The sequence below is a fragment of the Nicotiana tomentosiformis genome, chromosome 8 (genome assembly GCF_000390325.3).
Source record: "Nicotiana tomentosiformis chromosome 8, ASM39032v3, whole genome shotgun sequence".
NCBI classification, from domain to species: domain Eukaryota; kingdom Viridiplantae; phylum Streptophyta; class Magnoliopsida; order Solanales; family Solanaceae; genus Nicotiana; species Nicotiana tomentosiformis.
This window is the reverse complement of record NC_090819.1, coordinates 124,867,128-124,891,258: the sequence shown is the minus strand read 5'-3', so window position 1 is coordinate 124,891,258 and position 24,131 is coordinate 124,867,128. Positions and strand designations below refer to the sequence as shown.

The window sequence follows — 24,131 nt, the reverse complement described above, 5'->3', positions numbered from 1 at the left end:
TATATCATAAGATTCCCCCTCAAGCTGCAGGGTGCAGAATGTTGAGCACACCAAGCTTGCCTAGAAGTTGCAAATGTTGAGCTTGGCTCAACCCCTTAGTGAGTTAGTCTACTAGTTAATCCTTGGTGTTCACATACACAGTCTCAACCATGCCAGTCTTGACCTTGTCACGGATAAAATGGCAATCAATTTCGATTTTTTTGGTACGTTAATGGAAAATGGGATTGGCAGCGAGCTGAATGGATGACTTGCTATCACTCAACACAGGGATAAGAACGTGAATAGTGACACCCAAGTCCTTGAAAAGGCCAAGTAACCAAATGACTTCCGCAACTGCTGGAACCATACTTCGATACTCTGCTTCAGCAGAGCTCCTAGAAACAGTTTGTTACTTTTTGGACTTCTAGGAGATAATTGAATCACCAAATTTGACAACATATCCAGTGATAGACCTACGAGTGTTGGGGCAGGCAGCCCAATCAGAGTCACACCAACAGCTGAGCTCATTTGTAGAACCAGGTTTCAGCCAATTTCGCCTAGTGAATGCTTAAGATATCTGACCACTCGAAGAGCAGATTCCCAATTAGATCTCTTGGGTTGTTGCATGAATTGGCTAAGTGTCTGGATGGCATAGCAAATGTCAGGTCTAGTGATCGTAACATACATGAGCTTCCCTATAAGTCTCTAATAAGGCCCAACATCAGGTAGTAGTGAATCTTCTTTGGCACTTATTGCCTTGTCATGTCATACAATTGTTAGTTTTAAGTTGGAATCCATAGGAGTAATGGCAGGCTTGGCTCCACTAAGTCCCAATTCAGAAACCAGCTCAAGCACATACTTCATTTGGTTCAAGATAACTCCAGACTTAGACCTCAGCTCCTCAATGCCTAAGAAATATTTGAGTTCACCCAAATCCTTGAGTTTGAACTTCTGATGCAAGACTTGTTTTGCTTGATTAATTAAGGTTTTACTACTGCCTGTAATTAGCAAATTATCCACATACACCAGAATCACCACAAATATCAGCCTGCTTGCGCAGAGTAAACAAGGAGTAGTCATGACTGCTTTGAGAGAAACCTACTTCTAATAATGCATATGTCAACTTAATGTTCCATTGTTTGGATGTTTGCTTAAATCCATACAATGACTTGAGCAACCAACAAACTTTTTTCTCCCCTGCTTCCTGAAGCCTTCTAGTAATTCCATGTATACTTCCTCACATAGATCACCTTGTAAGAAAGCATTATATATATCCATTTGATATAGAGTCCAGCCTTTTGAAACTGCTAAGGCAATCACTGATCTCACTGTTACCATTTTGGAAACATGCGAGAATGTGTCATGATAATCGAGCCCTTCTTGTTGACTATAGCCTTTTGCAAAGAGTCTGGCCTTAAACCTTTTCACTTCACCATTGGCTTGGTACTTAATCTTATATACCCATTTAGAATCGACAGTATTCCTTCCTGCAGGTAAGTCAACCACTTTCCAAGTCTTGTTGTCTTCTAAAGCTTGAATCTCATGTTGCATGGCTTTGATCCATCTCTCATCCTTAACTGCCTGTTTGAAGGTTTGTGGCTCTACCGGAGTAGAGAATTTTGTCAGATAGCTATGATAATTTGGAGTAGTATATTCATTTGTCAAGTTATTAGCTAAAGGATATTTGGTAGATGTCTTACTTGAAGCTACATAATCCTTCATCCAAATAGGTTCCTTAAGCTCTCTTGTACCTTTTTTTTATGAATGGTTGAGATGGTTGATCCTGCAATGTCTCTGTGAGAACTGCATGGTGATCATGTGGTGACTCTTCAGGTAGTGCCTTCTCACTCTGGGCAGTTGTCTCCTCTACCTGCTATGTTGGATTCTCAGTGACCAATGTATTACCCTCTATGAGATCATTGTTGGTTGTGTCTCTACTAATGTAGATTGGATCTAGTGGTAGGTCTTGGGAAACCAGCATACTCAGGTCAAGATCCAGTTGACAGTCAGCTAATGGTATGGAAGAAAAAAGGAACTCTGATTCCCTGAATACTACATCCCTGCTAAGAAAGAACTGTTTAGAAGCTAGCTCCATCATCACATAGCCCTTTTGTCTCTCAGAATACCCTATGATCATTGCAGGCTTTGCTCTTGCAACAAATTTGTCACCCTTTGGCACCACAGTAACATATCATAAACATCCTATCACTCTCAAATGCCCTAAGAGTGGAGATCTGCCATATAGCATTTCATATGGACTTTTCGCTTTGATGGCTGAAAATGGTGTTCTGTTGATTAGATACACTGCTGCAGAAACACAAATACCCCAATACTTTACTGGCATATGGGATATGAATCTTATTGCTCTTTCTACATCTAGTATGTGTATGTGCTTCCTCTCCACAACACCATTTTGTTGTGGAGTGTGAGTATAACTACTTTGATGTATTATTCCAAGGCCTTGTAAAAGCTCATTCCACTGAGAGTTAAAAAACTCTGTGCCATTATCAGATCTCACGACCTTTACCATTGTTCCAAATTGATTTTTTACCATTTGCAAGAAACTTTTGATAACAACTATTGCTTCTGATTTAAGCTACAATAAGTATACCCATGTGTATCTACTAAAATCATCCTTAACCGTTAAGAAGTAATATTTTTTATCAAATGTAGCAACTTTGTAAGATCCTCAAAGATCCATATAAACAAGAGACAATGGATATTCAGCTCTAGACTCACTAGTGGGAAATGTTACTCTAGTTTGTTTAGCCAATGAAAACACAGTACATTTATTCAACAGTTCATTATTTACAAGTCTTCCTAATCCCATGGTCTTCATTGCTCCAGCTGAAGGGTGGCCAAGCCTCATATGCCAAAGAGTGCAATCTCCTTATGTTGTAGGTACTGCTAAACCATGTATCTCTTCTTTATTAATGTCTCTTGTTCCCCTGTTTATGCACAGTCCAGTGTCTTCTCTACCAATCCCCTTCACCCTGCTAGTGTAGAGATCCTGAAACAATACAAAATCAGGGAAACAATTCACAGGACATGAAAGCTGCCTAGTTAACTTGGAGACTGATAACAAATTGAATTTGAAATCAGGAATGTAAAACAAATTGTCCACTGCTTCTCTTCCAAATAAGAATGCTCGACCAATACTGGAAATCTTAATTTTATCCCCTGTTGGAAAATGAACTTTGTCCTTAGATGATTTCTTGGTCTTAGGATCATCATTTAATACCTTTTCAGAATCTATGATTTAGTCTTTTGTAATTGTGTGTGACATTAAACTAATAGCCATACCTGCCATGTTAGCTTGACTATTTGCTTGACTATCACTGGTTTCTTTATCCAGCGATCCTAGAATCTGCTTGTATTGCTTCTCTGTGAAGTATGGTCCCTTTTCCAGCAAGAGTGTTATGCAGATCACTTCCTGAAACATTTTGTGCTGAAGCAGACGCATTATTAGCAGCATTAAAAGGCTGTTGTGTACCACGACCAAACTGCCCTCCAGGATTACCACTTCCATGACCATATTGGTTCCCAATATTGTTAGTATTAATGAACCTTTTCTTTCCCTTAAAATTCTCAGGGTAGCCAATGATTTTATAGCAATTTTCTTTTGTGTGGCTTTTAAGTCCACGGTATTCACATTGCTGAAATGGTTTTTTACCTTTGTAATTCTGATTATTACCAACTTACATAGCAATTAGATCAGTTTTATCACTCGTAGATCCTAAGTTAGGAGCATGCTCTGACTCATCCTCAATTACCATAGCATACACTTAGTTAATAGTAGGATCTTCAGATTTCAACAAAATATTCCTTCTAGCTTGGTCATAAGAGTCATTCAAGCCACTGAGAAACTGCAATAACCTTTGTTGCTGAAGATGCTCAACATACTCCTTTGAATTGGGAGCAGGTACTAAGGCATCATATTCATTCCAAAGGCTTTTTAGCTTAGTGAAATAAACTGAGACAAAATCAATACCTTGTGACAAATTAGTTATGGCTTTGTGTAATTGAAAAATTCTCATGCGATTCACCTTGTCAAATCTCTCTCTCAAATATTCCCAACCAAGGTGTACGTTATATGCATAAGCAATTCCACTATGAAGCTCTGTGGATATATTGTTCATGATCCATGAAAGGACAATTGCATTATAAGTCTCCCATTGTTCCTGCAATTCTGTCGTGCATGACTCCTTGGTACAGGTACTGTCGCACCTCGTTTTCTCTCAAAAGCAGGCCTCGACATGTGACAACTTTTTTAAATGGATAAAAGAGAAGAGTCGCCACCTAATGATTTTTAAGGTGCGATAGGGCACCTATTTGCAAATAACTTTGTTTGACTAGTCTGTGTCACCAAAGATCGGGTAAGGGCTCAAATTACCTCAAAGAGAAGGCGTTAGACACTCTTTGAGGTCCACAACTATGGGTCCCAACCGAACTTTAAACTATGTGGATTACGTGATTAGGCTAGGTGATCAAATAAACAAAGGGAAGTATAGAAGTCGAAAAGTCTTATCATAATACATTGGGAATTGGTACAAATCCTAAATGATTACAAGGATACAAATGCATTGGTCTATGTTAAATGACTAAATGTAAATGCCAAGTATATAAAGGAAAGGGGGGTCCTATGTTTTTTAGCCTAAAGGATTACCCCGTGTAATATAAATAATACTTCGCAACTCCCTTTAGGTAGGGGTTGCTCATATTATTCAGCGGGCATAAACTATCATCTCTTGCTACATGATTACTATGTTGAAGTTATTTACTTAAAAGCGTCTAATTCAATTCTAAGTCGTACCCTACGCGTGCGCTACCCGTCACATGCCTATGGTCCAGAAGGCTTTGGACCTACTATTTGGGTGGTTCTAGACTTTACTTAGGTTTCTCAAAATATGATAAAACTAAGCGACATTCAAAACAGATAGGACTTCATGTAAAGATAATTAAAGGTTCAAGTTAGCCTTCACACATAACAACAAATGCATGCATATTTCTGGTTATGCAGTAGATGATTTCAGAATTAAAACATATTTGGGTTGTTAAATCCTATATGCATGGTTCCTATGTGAGTTTGATTAATATTATCCAGACAATACTACATCGTATATGCTAGTTAAAGCATCACAAGTCCTATAGGCATGATTTCTAATTGTTTACGCAGTGAGGCAGTGAAGCGATATGAATTACCAGATTACTAGTGTTGATTTTATAAACATGCTTCTTAGGTAGATGTCAATGTCCTATACGCATGGTTTCTAGCAATTGAGATATGTTTTATATAATTGTCCCTACACGCATGTCATCTAAGTATGATAATAACAAAATGACTGATTAATTGATTAGAATCCATAGTCATGATAACTAAAGGAGCAGCGCACTAGAAGTAATTAATTGATCGATTAATTGAAAAAACCTATAGACATGGTATCTAGATGGGCAGTAGCAAACATGTGTTATTCATCCTATAGACATGTTGTCGAAGTGTTGAATAGTAGACATGGAAACAATGCAACAACTATTTGAGTCGACATATTTTGACAAGTTAAATAAAGTATGTGTGCGTGAGTCCTATAGACACGATTCCTATTGATGTGCAGAAATAGAGCAAGTTTAACAAAATAGCACATAAAGAACTTAGACCCTATATGCATGTTTTCTACCATTTCATGTAAATATTGGAATACCCCCAGCCCATTTTGCATTAACTTCCCCATCATTCGTCATTACAAGTTATTATAGACCATATTGAATGATTACAGGTCCAAACATGAATACAGAATAACCCAGCAACACATCTGGGCCTTCAAACATGCTTAGAACTTCATATGGACTGCAGGTCTATATTTCAAATGCAGATAGTGCATCCCAGACTTTCAGTACCACGACAGGTCCAATATACCAGACCCAAATGAATGACTTACTTTACCCAAATGGATGCCAAGTTCAGCCATACAAGTGACAAACTATTTATAGAATTAACTGAACATCTTAGACATTTAATTCTTAAATCTATAGCTAACATCATCCCTAGTTAAGACATATAAACAGGACTAGGCTAGATTGAAGGCACACAAGATATATATGAGGCAAGTTGAGGCTTATAATTCCAGAAAGAAAGTTTAAGAACGACAGGATTGGCCACTATAGGATAATGAACCATTCCAAAAAGAGTTGCAAAGTAAAGCATGATCCAAAATTAGCCTAAAGGACTTTAGACATACGAGCTTCACATAAAGGTCTAGCAGAATCAAGGATAGGAACAAGTGAAATAGCAGTCTACACATAGAAATTTTAACATGGGAGCCTAGTGAGCATAACAAATAGACTAGTAGGCATAGTCTACAATAGTTGACAAACAATCACATGTGAAGATTTAACATGCTGAGCATCAGTCATAATACCAAAGTTCAGAAACATTGCCAAAATTAACAGTATAGGTAGGCATCAAGACTTAGACTAGTTGAACATATATAAAGAAAAGGCTATGTACGGAAGTCTTTAGGCAATATTTGAGGAACACAAACTTGAACAAATACATCATGCTTTACAAGTAGCAAGGAAACATGTCATGCTGGTTCAGAAGTTTAAGCAATACTAGCATTTAAAAGTTACATGCATAGATCAACCATAAAGAAATTAACAAGATGTACATGAATGACACAATAGGAAATAATACATTAGGACAGATTCTGGGTGTGGACTAATCTATTATAAGAATCTGAAACAAACAGGGAGATGAACTCATGACAAGCAGTAGAATAGTATTCAGCCATACACAAACATCCTAAGCTAAGAAAGCTTAAGACAGTACGAAACTTAGAGCTTTAGGCAAGTTCCGATGCTAGGAAACATAAGGCTATTAGATAACATCAAAGCAAAGAGGACCATAAACATAGTAGCATATTGGTTCATCGAAGTTTGAGTGACATAGATATACAGAGCATGGACACAAGCATAGAAAAAATTGAAATTGCGAGAGTCAAAGGTACTTACTAGTTACAAATTAACGAGCAAACAAATGAGAACAACAATTTCGAAAGGTAATTCAATTAACAGTAACAAAGAGCAGCAGAATCCCCAACATCCCAGTGCATCAGAGTTTCCAAGGGTTTCAAATGAACCCCGGGCAGTGCTCGCACTGAGAAAGAACACAATCGAATTCGAATGGTCTTGGCTTTTCGCCGGCCAAGGTCTCAGATTTCAGAGTATAACGAATGAGAATGAAAGAATAATAGTGATCCCCCCTCCCCCCAAAATGGAATTGGGAGGGGTTTATATAGTATCAAAATTATGTACCCAACAAGGAAAGACAGCAAATTAAACACAAATAAGGAAAACGTAGCATGCAAAAATCAATTAGAATCAGTTTTAGGGCAAAAACCGGGAAACCCTAGTTTAGACGAACAACAAAAATGGCAAAAATTCTTACTGGATTGGGACCATAAGGATTGGTAGTAGGTGTATATAGACAAAATATCGTCTAAATCTCGAAGGTCTGAAGATGGTTGCTTGATTTAGGACCGTATACTTGCCAAAGATAGGCAAGTATTATGTGATACCAATACCATGTAAATAACAGAGAGATCGAACATATATGGAAGGAAAATCATAGGGAGATTCCATATTAGAACTGGAATTGGGGAAGATTTAAAGAGGCGAGTGTTAGGGTCTGAGATGAGAAGAAGAGATCAGAGAGGATTTTAGGGCGGTTTAGGGGAAATGGGTTAGGGTTTCGGGGGGTTGGCTAATTAAAGGGTAGGGTAGGATCAAGAAATAGGCGGGGCGGGTCGTCCAATAGGTTGCGACCAGAATATTTTAAAGAGGGTCATTTGGTTTGGGTTGGGGCGTTATTGGGTTGATGTGTGGGTATTTGGGCTATAAATTAAATACACGAAAGTATTTAAATAAAAATAATTAATGAGTAATAAAATATTAATTATACAATAAAATGATTGAAAATAATAACTTAACATCATAAAAAAATATATAAATGTTATTTTTAGCATGAATAATGTAATAATTATAATTATACGTAGCATATAGGCTATTATTGCAAAATTATGTAAATACTTTAAAAATACAAATGTAATTATGTGAAATAAAGTAAAAAAATATTATAAAATATATATTCGGGTGTAAATAATAAATTTGGATGATTTAGTCATCACAAAGTAATTTGAAGGGATAATTAATAAATATTTGAATAATTTAAATACAGGAAAATCAATTTTAAAGCTTTAAAAAATTATAGTAAATACTTGTACGACTCTTATAAATTAAATAATGATGCAAAAATACTATTTTGAAAGTATATATATTATTAAAAAAATATGAGGGCAAATTTGGGTATCAACAGTTGCCGTTCTTTACCCGGGAAGGATGAAAGAGTTGTCGGGTAAAGAAAATAATGACCAATTTTATCCGAAGTGAGTGAGGAATGATGTACTTTGAAAAAATAGGGGTCGAACCCTAGCTCTTGAGTTTCCTACATATCCCTGGTTTTACGGAAATCAGGTCGTGTGTAGTTCTGGATCCAACGGCGAACAAAACCGATGGAGTTGTTATAGGAGTGGTCGTATGTTTGGAAAAGGGTTCTTTTTGGGTAGGATAGTGTTGTAAGTAACAGACAATTTTAGGCGGAGTCATGAATGCGAGTTTGGACGTTATGGGTGTATCACAAGGCAGCTATTTGATCGGATATAGTGTAAAAGGTAGTCAATTACTGGTTGTCGTTTACGTTTGAAGGTAGTCAAAGGATGTGAACGTTGTGAACGGAAATCGGAGTGAAAATTTCTCCCGTTTATAGAATGGTTACCTTCCTAGCTACCTGCAAAACTTAAAACACGGTGCATGCGAATATAAATAGGTTATTGCAAAAATTTAAATATGATGCAAATTCCCTTTGGACCATGAAGGTTGTCCACGGACGATTGGGATGGTGTCCTTGGACCATGACGTCCTGGGCCATGAAGAGTATGGTAAGGGATTCGCATGCCATGAAATGATGTCCTCGGGCCATGAGGATGGTGCCTCTGGACTATGACGCCTTTGAATAATGATGTGCAGTTTCGAGAGATCCTTAGGCCATGGAATGGTGTCTTCAGGACATGAGGATGGTGCCTTCAGACTATGACGCCTTCGGACAATGTGGTAATGTTTTAGCCCATGAGATGCAAAGATATGATCGTTTGATAGAGAAAACATGTGATGCTTAGTTATATGCGAGGATGAAACAAGACAAGGCTTAGTCTTGTATGAGAAGGGAGATAGTACTTAGCCCTATACAAAGAAGGGAGATAGTGCTTAGCCTTATGCAGTGTAGCGGAGATAGTGTTTAGTCTCATGCACAGAGAGGAAATGTTTAGCCTTATACAGTAATGGAAGCGATGCTTAGCTTCATACAAGGAATGGAGACAATGCTTAGTTCTCAAAGGAAAGCAATGCTTAGCCTTATGCACAGTGAGGGCAGTGCCTAGCCCTATGCAAAGAGTGGAGACAATGCTTATTCTCATGAAAAGAGAGGCAATGTTTAGCCTTATGCACGGTGAGGGCAGTGCCTAGACCTATGCAAAGAGTGGAGACAATGCTTAGTCTCATACAAGAAGAGGCAATGTTTAGCCTTATGCAATGGTGAGGGCAGTGTTTAGCCATATGCAATGGTGGAGACAATGCTTAGTCTCATGCAATGAGAGGCAATGTTTAGCCTTATACAATGGCGAGGGCAGTGTTTAGCCTTATGCAAAAAGTGGGGACAATGATTTCATGGAATGGAGACAGTGTTTAGTCTCATGCGAAGAAAGGCAATGATTAGCCTTATACAAGGAATGGAGATAGTGTTTAGTCTCATGTGAAAAAGGCAATGCTTGGACTTATGCAATGGTGAGGGTAGTGTTTAGCCTTATGCAAAGAGTGGAGACAATGCTTAGTCTCATGCAAGGAGGGGCAATGTTTATCCTTATGCAATGTTGAGGGCAGTGTTAAGCCTTATGCAAAGAGTGGAGACAATGTGTAGTCTCTGGCAAGGAAAGGCAATGCTTAGCCTTATGCAATAATGGAGGCAATGCTTGGCCTCATTCAAGGAATGGAGATAGTGTTTAGTCTCATGCAAGGAAAGTCAATGAATAACTGTGAGAGAGTAAAGTATTTCTTAGCTTGATGTATTTGCGTTTGGCAACTTTGTCGTTATGAAGATTGTGATTTTGATGTATGTATGTATGTATTTGCGAATATTCTCGTTGTGTTCATTGTGACTGCATCCAAAGAAAAATTGTGAGTTTTGCGGGAGGTGGGGCGGTTGGTTCGTGATTTTGATTCCTTGCTTCGCATTTACTACTATCTTGAGGTCCTGTTTGAGTCACCCTGGGTAACGTCTGGCTGCTATAAAATTTTCGAAAAACATGCATTTGTGATGAATTGCTTATAAAAATGTAGTTGTTTGAAATATATGATAATGCATGAGAGAAGATGATTTGTTGAATTGATGACTATGACATGCTTTTGAGACATTGCAACCTCCTTGACTCGGAATTTTGAGAACCCCCCTCAAAATTCTGCCCTAGTTTAAATGCATACTTATGGAAACACATTCCTCGGTTGTTCCAAACGTGATGAAATCGGACAAACTCGAGATATTGCCCCAGTTTATGATAATGGGAGAAATAAAGATTTTATTAGGATGTGACCGAACCCACAGGGCTGCCTACGCATCCCCTCTTAAACGGGAATCAGGTCAAGCGTAGTTCAATTACATCAAATAGAAAATGCAAACAATCTTAAACATAGTATCTCTTGACTGCGTCTGAATTGATAGGTTTCGGCCAAATCTCTCTGTCCATTTCTGTAAGTATAAGTGCTCCACCTGTTAATACCCGGTGAACCATGTAAGGACATTGCCAGTTGGGTGAGAACTTCCCCTTGGCTTCATCCTGGTACGAGATGTTTCGCTTTAAAACCAATTTCCTCGATGTGAATTGCCTTGACCTGACCTTTTTGTTGAAAGCTCTTGCCATTCTGTTCTAGTAGAGTTGACTGTGACATACCTCATTCATTATTTTCCCATCAATGAGAGCTAGTTGTTCATACCGGCTTTGTACCCATTCCGCATCGATGAGCTTAGCTTCTTGTATGATTCTTAAAGAAGGAATTTCCACTTCAGCGGGAATAATGACTTCAGTACCATAAACCAGTAGGTAGGGAGTTTCCCCAGTTGATGTGTGAACTATGGTACGATATCCAAGTAAAGGAAATGGCATCGTCTCGTGCCATTGTTTGTAATTGTCCATCATTTTTCTCAATATCTTCTTAATGTTCTTGTTGGTGACTTCTACGGCTCCGTTCATTTGCGGTTTGTCTGCTGTGGAGTTCCTATGCTTGATCTTGAATTTTTCACACATGACTTTCATCAGATCATTGTTGAGATTGGCGGGATTGTCAGTAATGATTGACTCCGGTACTCCAAATCGACAAACAATGCGGTCCCGAACAAAATCCGCTATAACCTTCTTAGTTACAGCTTTATAAGATGCAGCTTCAACCCATTTTGTGAAATAGTCTATGGCCACCAGAATGAACCTATGCCTGTTTGAAGCAGCGGGTTCGATTGGGCCGATGACATCCATACCCCAAGCATAGAAAGGCCAGGGTGAACTTGTTGCATTGAATTCATTGGGTGGTACTCGTATCATGTAAGCATGTATCTGGAATTGGTGACACTTATGAATATACTTGATGCAGTCTGTTTCTATAGTCATCCAGAAATACCCTGCTCTTAGTATTTTCTTGGCCAAAACAAAACCATTCATGTGGGGTCTGCAGGTTCCGGCATATACTTCCTCGAGCAATCTGGATGCCTCTTTGGCATCGACACACCGTAGTAATCCCAGGTTAGGAGTCCTTCTATACCGAATTCCTCCGCTTTGAAAGAAATGGTTGGCTAATCTTCGAATCGAGCATTTCTGAGTATGGGTAACGTGATCTGATATTCTCACTTTGGCAAGTATTCCTTGATGCCGTAGAACCATGGATTTCTGTCAATCTCTTCCTCAACATGAGCACAATAAGCTGGCTGCTTATGAATTCCTATTTGGATAGGATTAATGAAATTCTTATCTAGGTGTTGTATCATGGAATACAAAGTGGCTAACGCATCTACAAATGCATTCTGAATCCTCAGAACATGTTTGGATTCTCTCTTTGTGAACCTCTTGATCAGTTCTTGTACATAGTGCAAATATGGCAATATTTTGGTGTTCTTCGTAGCCCATTCCCCTAAAACCTGGTGCACCAAAAGATCTGAATCTCCGATTACCAACAGATCCTGAACATTCATGTCAATGGCCAACATGAGTCCCAAGATGCAAGCTGCATACTCTGCCATATTGTTGGTGCATGGCAGGTTTCTGATACTAAGACAACTCTGATACCTACTCCTTTGAATTTTGCTGCTCCGTCAAAGAACATCCTCCAATTCATATGCCTCGGTGATATCTTCTCCTACAAATGACACCTTCTCGTCGGGAAAATACGTTTTCAATGGTTCGTATTCTCCGTCTACGGGATTTTCTGCCAGATGATCCACCAATGCTTGCCCTTTGACCGTCTTTTGAGTAACATAGACGATGTCAAACTCACTCAGCAATATCTTCCACTTTGCTAACTTACCGTAGGCATGGGTTTCTAAAAGATATATTTTAGCGGATCCATCCTTAATATGAGATATGTAGTGTATGCACAAAAATAATGCCTCAACTTCTGAGCTATCCATGTCAAAGCACAACAGGTGCATTCCAGCAAAGAGTACCGGGCTTCATAAGGCATGAATTTCTTGCTCAGATAATATATCGCCTACTCATTTCTTCCATTTTCATCATGTTGTCCCAAAGCGCAACCAAAAGCCTGATCTAATACGGACAAATAAAGCAGCAGAGGTCTCCCTGGTTCTTGTGGGACCAGAACAGGCGATTTAGATAAATACTCTTTTATTTTGTCAAAGGCTTTCTGGCATTCTTCAGTACAGCTTGTTGCAGCATTTCTCCTCAGCATTCTGAAGATTGGCTCACATATCACGGTTGATTGTGCAATGAAGCGGCTGATGTAATTGAGGCGCCCTAAAAACTCATCACATCTTTCTTATTCTTCGGAGGTGGAAAGTCTTGGATATCTTTGACTTTTGATGGGTCTAATTCAATCCCACGGTGACTAATGATGAATGCTAATAACTTTCCAGCAGGGACTCCAAAGGCACATTTTGCAGGATTCAACTACAAATTGTATTTTCGAAGTTGGTCGAAAAATTTCTTCAAGTTTGCTATGTGATCTGAACTCCTTTTAGAGTTGATGATAATGTCATCCACGTACACCTCTATTTACTTGTGTATCATGTCATGGAATATGGTTGTCATGGCTCTCATGTAGGTGGCTCCAGCATTTTTTAGACCAAACGGCATTATTTTGTAACAGTATATCCCCCATGGTGTAATGAAGGCTGTCTTTTCGGCATCCTCTTCATCCATCCAGATCTGATAGTATCCTGCGAAGCAATCCACAAAGGATTGGAGCTCATGCTTGGGATAATTGTCTATCAGTATGTGTATGTTGGGCAACGAGAAATTATCTTTGGGACTTGCTCCGTTCAGATCTCGATAATCGACACATACTCTAGCTTTCCCATCTTTCTTCAGAACTGGCACAATGTTGGCCAACCAAGTCGGATATTCGACCACTCGGAGAACCTTGGCTTTGATTTGGTTGGTGACCTCTTCTTTTATTTTCAAACTCATATTCGGCTTGAACTTTCTGAGCTTCTACTTTACCGGTGGACATATAGGATTAGTAGGTAGCTTGCGAGCCACTATAGAGGTGCTTAAACCAGTCATATCATCATAGGAACATGCAAAGATATCTTCATACTCTTTTAGGAATATGATGTACTCTTACTTCTCTAATGGTGATAGATGAATGCTTATACGTGTGTCCTTGACCATTTCGGAATCCCTTAAGTTAATGGCCTCAGTTTCCTCCAAATTAGACTTTGGTTTATTTTCAAAGTTTTCTACTTCTATGACGATTTTCTCAGGTATTATATCATCTTCCAGATCCTCTGAATCATTGCCCTTATGTTGCATTTTCTCATTACATATCACAGTCGTAGGTTCATCGGGATAGGTAATAATAATGTTGAAAAGAAAAATGTAAAAATAATAATAAATACGAAAAGCAGTAATGCATTAATAAAATCTTAAAAACGTCAACAAGTGCAGCTCGATGGCTCCAGCAATTATTTCAAAACAAAATACTAAAAAATGTCTCAAATGCTCAAAACTATTTTTTAAAGTAATTCATGCGTATTTTGCCAGGCTACCCAGGAACTCGACGGGCCCAGGATGGTATAGCGGTCCAGTTCTTGAGAACAACTCCTTTCTCCATAGTTTGAATGGTAGGGTCTTACTCCTCCTCCTCCTCAACTATTGCACTGCAGTCTATATCTTATTCATCTAGAAACAACTTCCTCATGCCAGCTAAAACTTCATCTTCCTCGGAACCCCACATCATGTCAGCTTGATGGAATGTTTGGTGCAAAGGTTTTACTGGTTGTTCCAATGAATAATAAGGAGTACGCCATGGTGGCGACCAATCCTAGTATTCCTGCCATGTGTATTCATATCCGAGCCCAAAAGTCATGCCATGATGCTGTGGTTGTACGGGTTTGGTGATCCCTTGAAGATTTTTACCAAGATCCTTGCCGGGTTCATACCCTATCCATAGCAGTATGCTTTCTATCTTGTTGCTCCATCATCGGTCCTTTTCAATTGCGTTGACTCATTCAATGTGATGGTATATTTATCCACCCAGCTTCTTTTTATTTTCGATGACCGACACAGTCTTATTGGTGTAGATGGGGTTACTTCCATCTCCATGGATGATTACCTCCTAATAATTCCACTCAAACTTCATAGCCTGATGCAGAATCGAAGCTACTGCCCTGGCGGCATGTATCCAGAGTCGTCCCAATAATAGATTGTAAGTAGCAGATATATCTAGCACTTGGAACTCGACATCAAACCAAGTCGGGCCCATATGTAGACTGAGGTTGATTTCTCCAATGGTGGCTCTCTGAGATCCATCATACGCCTTCACATTCATACTTCTCATTTGTATATCATACAGGCCTTTACCTAGTCTTTTCAGGGTAGTCAATGGATATATGTTAAGACTTGATCCTCCATCTATCAGAACCTTGGCGATGAACATATCCTCAAATTGCAAGGTGATGTGTAACGCTCTGTTGTGACTCAACCCTTCTGGTGGTAATTCATCTTCATGAAAAGTGATTTTGTGGCTCTCCAATACCTGTCTGACCATGTTATCCATCTCCCCACTAGTGATGTTGGTGGGTACATAAGCTTCACTTAACACCTTCATTAAAGCATTCCTGTGTGTGTCCGAGTTTTGCAGCAGTGACAAGATGGATAACTGAGCAGGACTTTTGTTCAAGTGGTTAACAACATATTACTCTCTCGCTTGTAGCTTTCTCCAAAGATCATCAGTGCCAGTCTCGACAACGGGCGGCTTAGATGCAGCCTTCTTGTTTGTTCCCACCAGGTTCTTAGGTATATAAACTTTGCTGGCAGCAGGCTGTTGGTATTTGGGGGGTGAGGGTTGGTATATGGATGGAGGTGTTTGGTATGAGAGAGGAGACTTAGAACCCTGGGCCACAATCACGGCACCTATTTCTTTCTTTTTCGAAATTCCTCATGATTTCAAGGCTTTGTTCGTGGCTTGCAGTGCCTCAAAATTGGTCACCATCCTATTCTTAACTCCTTCTTTTATTCTTTCTCCTAGCTTGATGATGTCGGAAAATTTATGACTTTCAATAACCATTAACTTTCGTAATACTACGGGTCTTGAGCCCTGACAAAGAACTTGTTCATTTGTTCTTCTTCAAGTGCTGGCCTTACTTTCGCGGCTTCTGATCTCCAACGAGTAGCATACTCGTGGAAGGATTCTGTCGGCTTCTTCTTAAGGTTTTGAATGTAGAAAATATCTGGCGCATTTTATGTGTTGAACCTGAATCTATCCATGAAGTCCTGCTCCATACTCACCCAACTAACCAACTTCTTTGGATTTTGACTGATATACCAAGACAATGTGTTTCCTATGAGGCTCTTCATGAATAGTTTCATGTGTATTTGTTCATTCTTGCCTACTCCTACAAGCTTGTCTGTAACGATTCAGCAGATCGTTTTGAGAATTTGAGCCCCGATCCCCTAATATATGTTTTCCCCATATTTGTCTCTGCTTTTGGAATTTTCTGGAGTGTTTGGTTATGGAATTCGGAGAGTTTTGGGACACTTAGTCCCTAGTTGTGAGTTTAAGCCTTAGAGTTTGGAATGTAGTCAGAACTATATGAAAACGGATCCAGAATAGAATTTTGTCGATTCCGTTAGCTCCGTTGAGTGATTTTGGGGTTAGGAGCGCATCCGGAATGTGTTTTGGAGGTGTGTAGTAGATTTAGGCTTGAATTGACAAAAGTTAGTTTTTCTGCGATTTTGGCCGATAGTAGAAATTTTGATATCGATCTCGGAATGGAATTCCAAAAGTGGCTATAGGATCGTAGTGTCATTTGTGACCTGTGTGTAAAATTTGAGGTCATTCGGACTAGATTTGATGTGGTTCGGTGTCGTTTGTAGAATTTTGAAAATTTTAAATTCTTAGGCTTGAATCCGTGCTTAATTCATGATTTTGGTGTTGTTCGATGTGGTTTGAGGATCGACAAGTTCGTATGGTGTTTTAGGATTGGTTGGTATGTTTGGTTGAGGTTCCGGGGGCCTCAGGTGTATTTCGGATGCTTAACGGGTGAAAGCTTGGACTTAGAGGAATTTTTGAGTTGCTGGTTCTGGTGTTTTCGCACCTGCGGTGAGGAGTCCGCAGGTGTGGCCTCGCAGAAGTGAGGCTGGGATCGCAGGTGCGCTTTTAGGCCAGGGAGTCAGTGGTTTCAGATGCGACGAGTGAGCCGAAGGAGCAGAGCCGCATCTGCGGAAGGGCAGTCATAGATGCGGAGGTGAGAAGGACCCAAGGTTCCGCAGAAGCGGACGATTGAGCGCAAAAACGTATCCGTAGGTGCGGACTCAAGCGCGCAGGTGCGTACCCAGCACAGATAAGTGACCTTCACACCTTCGATGATTTTTCCACAGGTGCGTGACCGCAGATGCGTCCCCAAGAGCGCAGGTGAGGAAATCGCTGGGTTGAAGAGGCAGCTTCGAGAGTTCATCCCTCATTTTTCACCAATTCGATTTAGAGCTCGGTGGGAGACGATTTCTCCAAGGATTGTGAAGGAGAACTATTGGGTAACTAATTCTTACTCTATTTTGATCATAATACATTAATCTATTGTTGTTTTCCTCGTCTAATTAAGGAAATTAAGGGTAGAAGTTTGGAAATGGGGGAAAAGGTTCCCCAATTGAAAATGTGAGATTTGAATGGGAATTTGATGTCAGATTTAGATGATTTTTGTTCGAGTGAACTCGTGAGTGAATGAGTGTTCATAATTTGTAATTTTTACCCGATTCCGAGAAGTGGGCCTGGGGAGACCTTTTGGGCGTTTTTCCTAATTTTATGCTTTAGCTTCGAATTAATTAGCTAAATTAGTTACTTATAGTTATATTTACATTATGCAATTAATTTGATTAGATTTGGGCCATTTACAGTCGTATACTCGTGGCAAGAACATGATATCGAGTTGATTTGAGCGGTTCGAGGTAAGTGGCTTGCCTAACCTTGTGTTGGGGACTTTCCTTTAAGATGTCTGATATTAATTGATGTGTGGGCACCGTGTACGTGAGGTGACGAGTACGTACACGGACTATTATTGTAAAAACCCCATTTTTCCTTTCTAAATCATAAACTATTTTTTTTCTTATTAAATTGCACTAATACGTTTACTTGTTAAACTTACACTAGAGAAGCATGCTTACGTGTTTTAACTGCCTATTTGACATTTTGTGCGCCATGCTTAGTTAAGTCCCTACTTTCCTTATATGTGTTCAGTATAAACTGTATAACTCGATGTCATACCTACCATTTCATCTTATGTTGCATATTTAAATTGGGACTACGAACGTATTCCGGGAGATCCCCATGTACTGCATATTTACTTTGGGACTACAGACGTATTCCGGGAGATCCCCTAGCACTGCATATTTACTTTGGGACTACAGACGTATTCCGAGAGATCCCCCAGCACTGCATATTTACTTTGGGACTACAGACGTATTCCGGGAGATCCCCATGTACTGCATATTCATTTGGATCTACGGGACGGTATCCCGGGAGATTCCCCACGGTGTTTACCTTGTTCTGAGCCGAGGGCTCCCTTAACTATTAAATTTTAGAGTTTCTTTAACTGTGTTACTGTAAATTTTACTTATATCTTTTACTGTTTAATTTATTATATTTACTCTGGTAGGGCCTTGACCTGACCTCATCACTATTCGACCGAGGTTAGGCTTGCCACTTACTGGGTACCATTGTGGTGTACTCATTCCTTTCCCTGCACATATTTTCGTGTGCAGATCCAGGTGCGAGCTATCAGCCTCTGGGTTAGTGCGTGCTGCTGATTTTAGGAGACTTCAAGGTATTGCTGCTTGCGTCCGCAGATCTTCGGAGTCCCCTTCTACTACCTCGCCTAGAGACTTTCTTTATTATCTTCAGACTTTTGTATGGAGCTACATAGATTATAGCATCTTGTGACTTAGTGATATTTCGGGTCTTGGGAAATTATTTTGTATATGCTGTTTATCTTTAAAATGTTGTATTTTTTTATATTTTTCGTAATATTAGGCTTACCTAGTCGTAAAGACTAGGTGCCATCACGACACCTTACGAAGGGCTAATTTGGGTCATGAAATTATCACAATATGTTCTTAAAGGAACTTTCGGATCACCAGTTCCATCAAATATTTCGAACTTGGGAAGCTTGTAACCCTCCGATAGTTCCACATCCGACTAAATACACAAGTCCTCATAGTTCAGACCCTCGACACCTTTACCAAATTCAACACTCTGAACTCTACCAGTGAGCTTCTTGAGTTCCTCTGCCATGTTTTTAATGAGCAGGTCCTTCTCAGTTGATTCAGGTATGTGTGAGGTAAAGTTTCCACATATATAAGATTACTTTGATGGACTCCTGGAATTTGGGTATAAGGGTGGTCATTGGTTGAGTTTTGGGGATCGGGAGTTGGTTGTGATGCATTCTGGGGAGCGTGATAAGTAGTGGTTTGTGGGTAATGAGTTGGATGATGGTGGTGTTGTTGAGGGGTTGGTATTGGTGGCGGGTTAAGGTTCTGGGGAGGTACAAGATACTGGTGTGGTGCAGGAGGATTTGGTGGTGGGATTTGGTTTTGTGTGTTTTGCGGTGCTGTTTGATTCTGGGTAGTCGAGTTTTGCTGGTTAATGTCGGGGACATTGAGAGTGAGGGAGAGGTTTGCCAAATTTTGAACCTGCTCAAGCTCGCCTTGTAGTTCCATGATTTTTTGTTCTAGACGTAAGATCAACTCATTCTTTGCCGGAGTACTTCGGCCATCTGAAGTTTCAACGTTTTCCGCATTGTCTTTCCCGATACCACTCAAATCATCCATTTTCCCTTTTCCTTTGCTTTTGCCTTTAGGATCTCTTAGTGGAGGAGGAGGTGGAAGACCTCTAGATCTAGTGTGATATGCTGACGATGCCAGTATGCACGAACCAACCTTTGGCAATGGGAATAATCAAAAGAAAAGAAAAATCCAAAGGTAACCAAGTTAGTAAGGAATATTAATAGAGTGTTTGCGATATTAGAACATGTTTCACAAAATCATGCAATAATTCACGTCCTAATTTGGGGACCTCATTGTGCTCGAGGTAGGCCTAAGCGACACGTAGACTTGGAGAAAATTGATGCCAACATTTGCGTCATTTCATTAATGCCAAAAATGAGTCAAACCTTTACTAAATCAACAATAATAAAAATTACTAATGGCATTTAGCCTTATTACAATCGAAATCTAAAGCTAAGCTAGAAAGTTGTAAAGAACATCATTTCCTAGTCTACTTGGTCCCTGAAGGACCTTCTCTGTGCTTAGCTCTTTTGACCCCATCAATCAGGTTTCCCAGATCACGCATATCCAACAATAAGTAAGCTTTTGCTAGATGTTCTCCTTCACTGCTATCCGTGCCTTGACAATCTGAGAGTCTCTTTCTCATCTTTCCATCGAGCTCCATCAATCCTTGTTCCAAGTATTCCAATCTTTCTGTTGACTTAGTGGCAATATCCTTCCATTCCTTTATCACTTCCATGTTCACTTTGTGTTGTTCCAGATGTTTAGCTTCAGTCTTGAACACTCTTTTGCATAGCCTTCTTTACTTAACCTGTGCCTCATCTGCTTCATCTATAATTCTACCCTTCAGATAGATTCCTGGCTTGATGTCTCCTGCTACGTCATCTTCCAACCATGATAGATAGTAGTACATATGACTGGCGTATACCTGTCTGGCTCAATGGTTTCTTTTTCCACAATGACGTTTTGGTTCCACATATGTTGTGCCTCGAACTTGAATGGAATGACGTCTCCTTTGAAGTCTACCCTGTACTGGACCATGTTGGAAACCTGAGGTATGACTTTTTTTCTTCCCGCTTGCCTCATTACCCTTATGAGAGCATAATGATAGATGCCTCGTAACCCGATCAGTACCAGATGAGTAGTCCCCCTTGACCTGATGCTGAACTCACTGCTAGGAAACCACTCAAACATCTAATGTACCTACTCGTCCGTCGGATTGCTGAAGAAACGCACCCACCTTACAGCATTTCCAGGTTGTGCAAACCTGTCTGGAATTAGGGGTGGCTAGTGGGCCGGTTAGGACCAGGACCGGCCCAGGACCGCAAGCCCACATGGGCAGTGGGGCTAAACGGTCCAAACCAGATAGGACCGGGACCGTGGGGTGGTGGGCCGGGTAGTGGGCCGGTCTCATAGGGGAGGCCCGCGAGACCAGGACCGTTTAGGACCGGGACCGGCTCAGAAGTGAGCCGGTTCAAGCGGTCCTAAACGATCCTAAATGGGCCCAACGGATAATTTTTTTTAATTTTTTTTTTACCGTTTGGCCATTTAAAAACTAGCCGTTTGGTCTGCCAAAATAGCCATTTAACCCTCCAAATTTTGTATTAACCCCAAACTTTTTATAATTATACTTTTTCCCTATTTTCAACTATAAATACCCCCTCATTCTTTTATTTTTCTCACAAAATCATTAATCTCTCTCAATCTCTCTCTAATATTCTTCTATAATTGCTTACTTAATTGTTACAATTTGTGCAAAATTGTGAAGTTGGTGAATTGAAGTCTTCAAGTCTTCAACGATAATTATTTTTCAACAAGTTGTTCGTCAATTCGGTAAACTCGTTCCAACTCTTAAGTTTTAATATTATAGTTTTGTTTATTTTATTTACTTTGCTTGATTAATTAAGATGGCTTATTCCCTAAAAATATATTTAGTAAAAATAAGGAAAAATCCAAGAGTGGTGAATCTAGTGGCCAATCTGTTCCTCCTCCACTTCCCCCGGCTCCCCGGCTGAAACCTATTACCCGTCCTACACCTGCTATTCTTGATAGCGATAATCGTTTATTACAATTTACTGAGAGTCAATTTTTCCATAATATTACACTCGGTGAACAATTAAACCATGAATATATGAATGCTCTTTATGGTAATCCAACTATTGATGAAAATGATGATGAAGAAATAGATTTTGATGAAACGCAACCGGATGACGATACACTCACTAGTCCTGCTCCTGAAGTTAACCCAACTAATAATAATCCAAATGATCCCCTGTCTGACCCTCTTGTTACTGCCCCTACTTTTTCTAGACAACCTTCTAAACGGGCAGAAACATCTCTTATTTGGCCATTTTTTACTCAACTAAGAGAAAAAATAGGGCTAAGTGTAAAACTTGTGGCAAAGAGTTAGTTTTTAAATATGTTGGAAGTCGGGGGGACGGAAAGTTTGACTAGACACATATTGCTACACCCTCAAGATAAAGCTAGATATTTTCGTATGAAAGCTTTGGCCGAGGGGACAAGTGCACCTAGTATGGCTGACCTTAGTAACATGTCAAATCAATTTCAACCGGGAATTATCCAAAAACCGATCGGGAAGAATTGGCAAAAATGATTACTGTTATGTGCTTACCCTATAGTTTTCCTTCTAACCCTCACTTTGTGCATTATATTAGAAAAGTTTATAATCCTACTTATAAAGGTTTTCCTTGCACAACCGTAAAGAGTGATATTTATAAATATAAACATGAATATGAACAATATTTGCGCTATTTATTTACTCATATTAATTATCGTGTTGCTATTACAACTGATATTGGTAGAAGTGGTAATGACTGTGATTACCTTACTGTTACCAGTCATTGGATTGATGAGGATTGGATAATGCAAAAGCGCATTATTGCTTATAGAATAATTAATTCACGTCACACAGAGCAGTTTATTTCTAGCACGATTACGGATATTTGTAGATATTTTTGTATTAGTGATAAAATAATATTAGTTTCAATGGATAATGCTACTAGTAACACAAATATTGTAGCCTTGCTTACCACTACACTAAGTCCTGTATTTAGTAATAATTTTCATGTTAGATGTATTTGTCATATTTACCATTTAATTGTGGGTGATGGTATGCGAATTTTAAATGTTGAAATTGAAAAGGTTAAAATGGCTCTTAATTGACTTTTTTATTCAAACCGTAGAAGTAGACTTAGAGAATATTTTAAAAGATGCGATAAATTTGGCCTAAAAGAAAGAAATGTTCCTAAACCTTGTCCAACTAGATGGAATTACATGTATGAAAGTTTAGTTGTTCCATATGAATATAGAAACCCCATAAACTCAACGTTTAATGCTCATGTAAGTGATGATGATGAGCACCTTACAAATGCGGATTGGGCTAATGTTAAAATGCTTGTAGATTTTTTAGAAAACTTTTATATTGCTACAAATGAATTTTTTGGGCAATATTATCCTACTATTTCTAACTGTTTAGTTTATATTGCAGAACTTACAAATTTGTTTGATCATTTTTCAGAGGGTGGAGAAATTTATCAACTTGCTATTGATTCCATGGGAAAAAATTTTTAAAAATATGTTTTCCCTATTTCCCCTATTTATGGTGTTGCTACATTGTTAAATCCTACTATAAAATTAGGAGGTCCTCAATTTTGGTATGAAACTGTTTATAATGGTTTAGCACTTGAAGATGAGGAGTTGTCTACACTTGCGGACGCAATAGCCTCAATTAAAATAAATATTCAAACTATTTATAATGCTTATCAAGTTGCATTAGATCATGCTAGACCAAATGTTCCAACTCTTTCTTCTTCTAGTTCTCAATCATCTAAAAGAACTGCGGGAGTAAGAGCACTTAGTGCTTGGGCAGGGTTCAGGGGTTCTCAAGGTTCTAGTACTAGTGATTTTTCATAACTAAATGAGCTTGAAGTTTATTTGTCACGGGGAATTGAGGAAGTGAATCCCGACGGCTCATTTAATATTTTGGAATGGTGAAAGGACAAAGAAAAATACTTTCCGATTCTTTCAAGGATGGACCGAGACATTTGAACTATTCAAGCTTCAACAGTGGCATCAGAGAGCGCTTTCAGTCAAACAAGACTTCAACTCGGTGATTATAGAGCGTCTATGAGGGAGAGCTTGGAAAAATCAGTACTTTTCAGAGATTGGATCCGTTCGGAAAGAAGAAATTTTGGACTTGCTGAATCACAACCAGAGGTAGACGAAGCTTATGAAGAAATGCTAGCTGAACTTGCGGAGGATGATGCTTCGCCTGGAAGCGGTGATGAGCAAGCTTCATTTCCGCCACCACCAACAAAAATTTCTCCGGACCTTGAAGGATTTATGAAATTTGTAAGAGATACCATGTAAATTAATATGTAACTTGTATTTTGGCACATCTTGATTAGTTTCTTTTTCTTCTCAATGGTGGTATTAGCACCTTGTTGTGCTCATTCCATAGGGGGGAGGAAGAATAAGAAATATATTTTCATGATTTTTTAATGCTATAATAAAAATATAACACATTGC

General features: G+C 39.2%; 1 protein-coding gene across 1 annotated transcript; it reads right to left on the bottom strand.

Moving 5' to 3' along the window:
* Nucleotides 1-11,977: 11,977 nt before the first annotated feature.
* On the bottom strand, nucleotides 11,978-12,370 carry LOC138898100 (uncharacterized). Its single transcript, XM_070184137.1, has one exon. It carries the CDS (start codon nucleotides 12,368-12,370, stop codon nucleotides 11,978-11,980), a length of 393 nt encoding a protein of 130 aa, XP_070040238.1.
* Nucleotides 12,371-24,131: the final 11,761 nt, after the last annotated feature.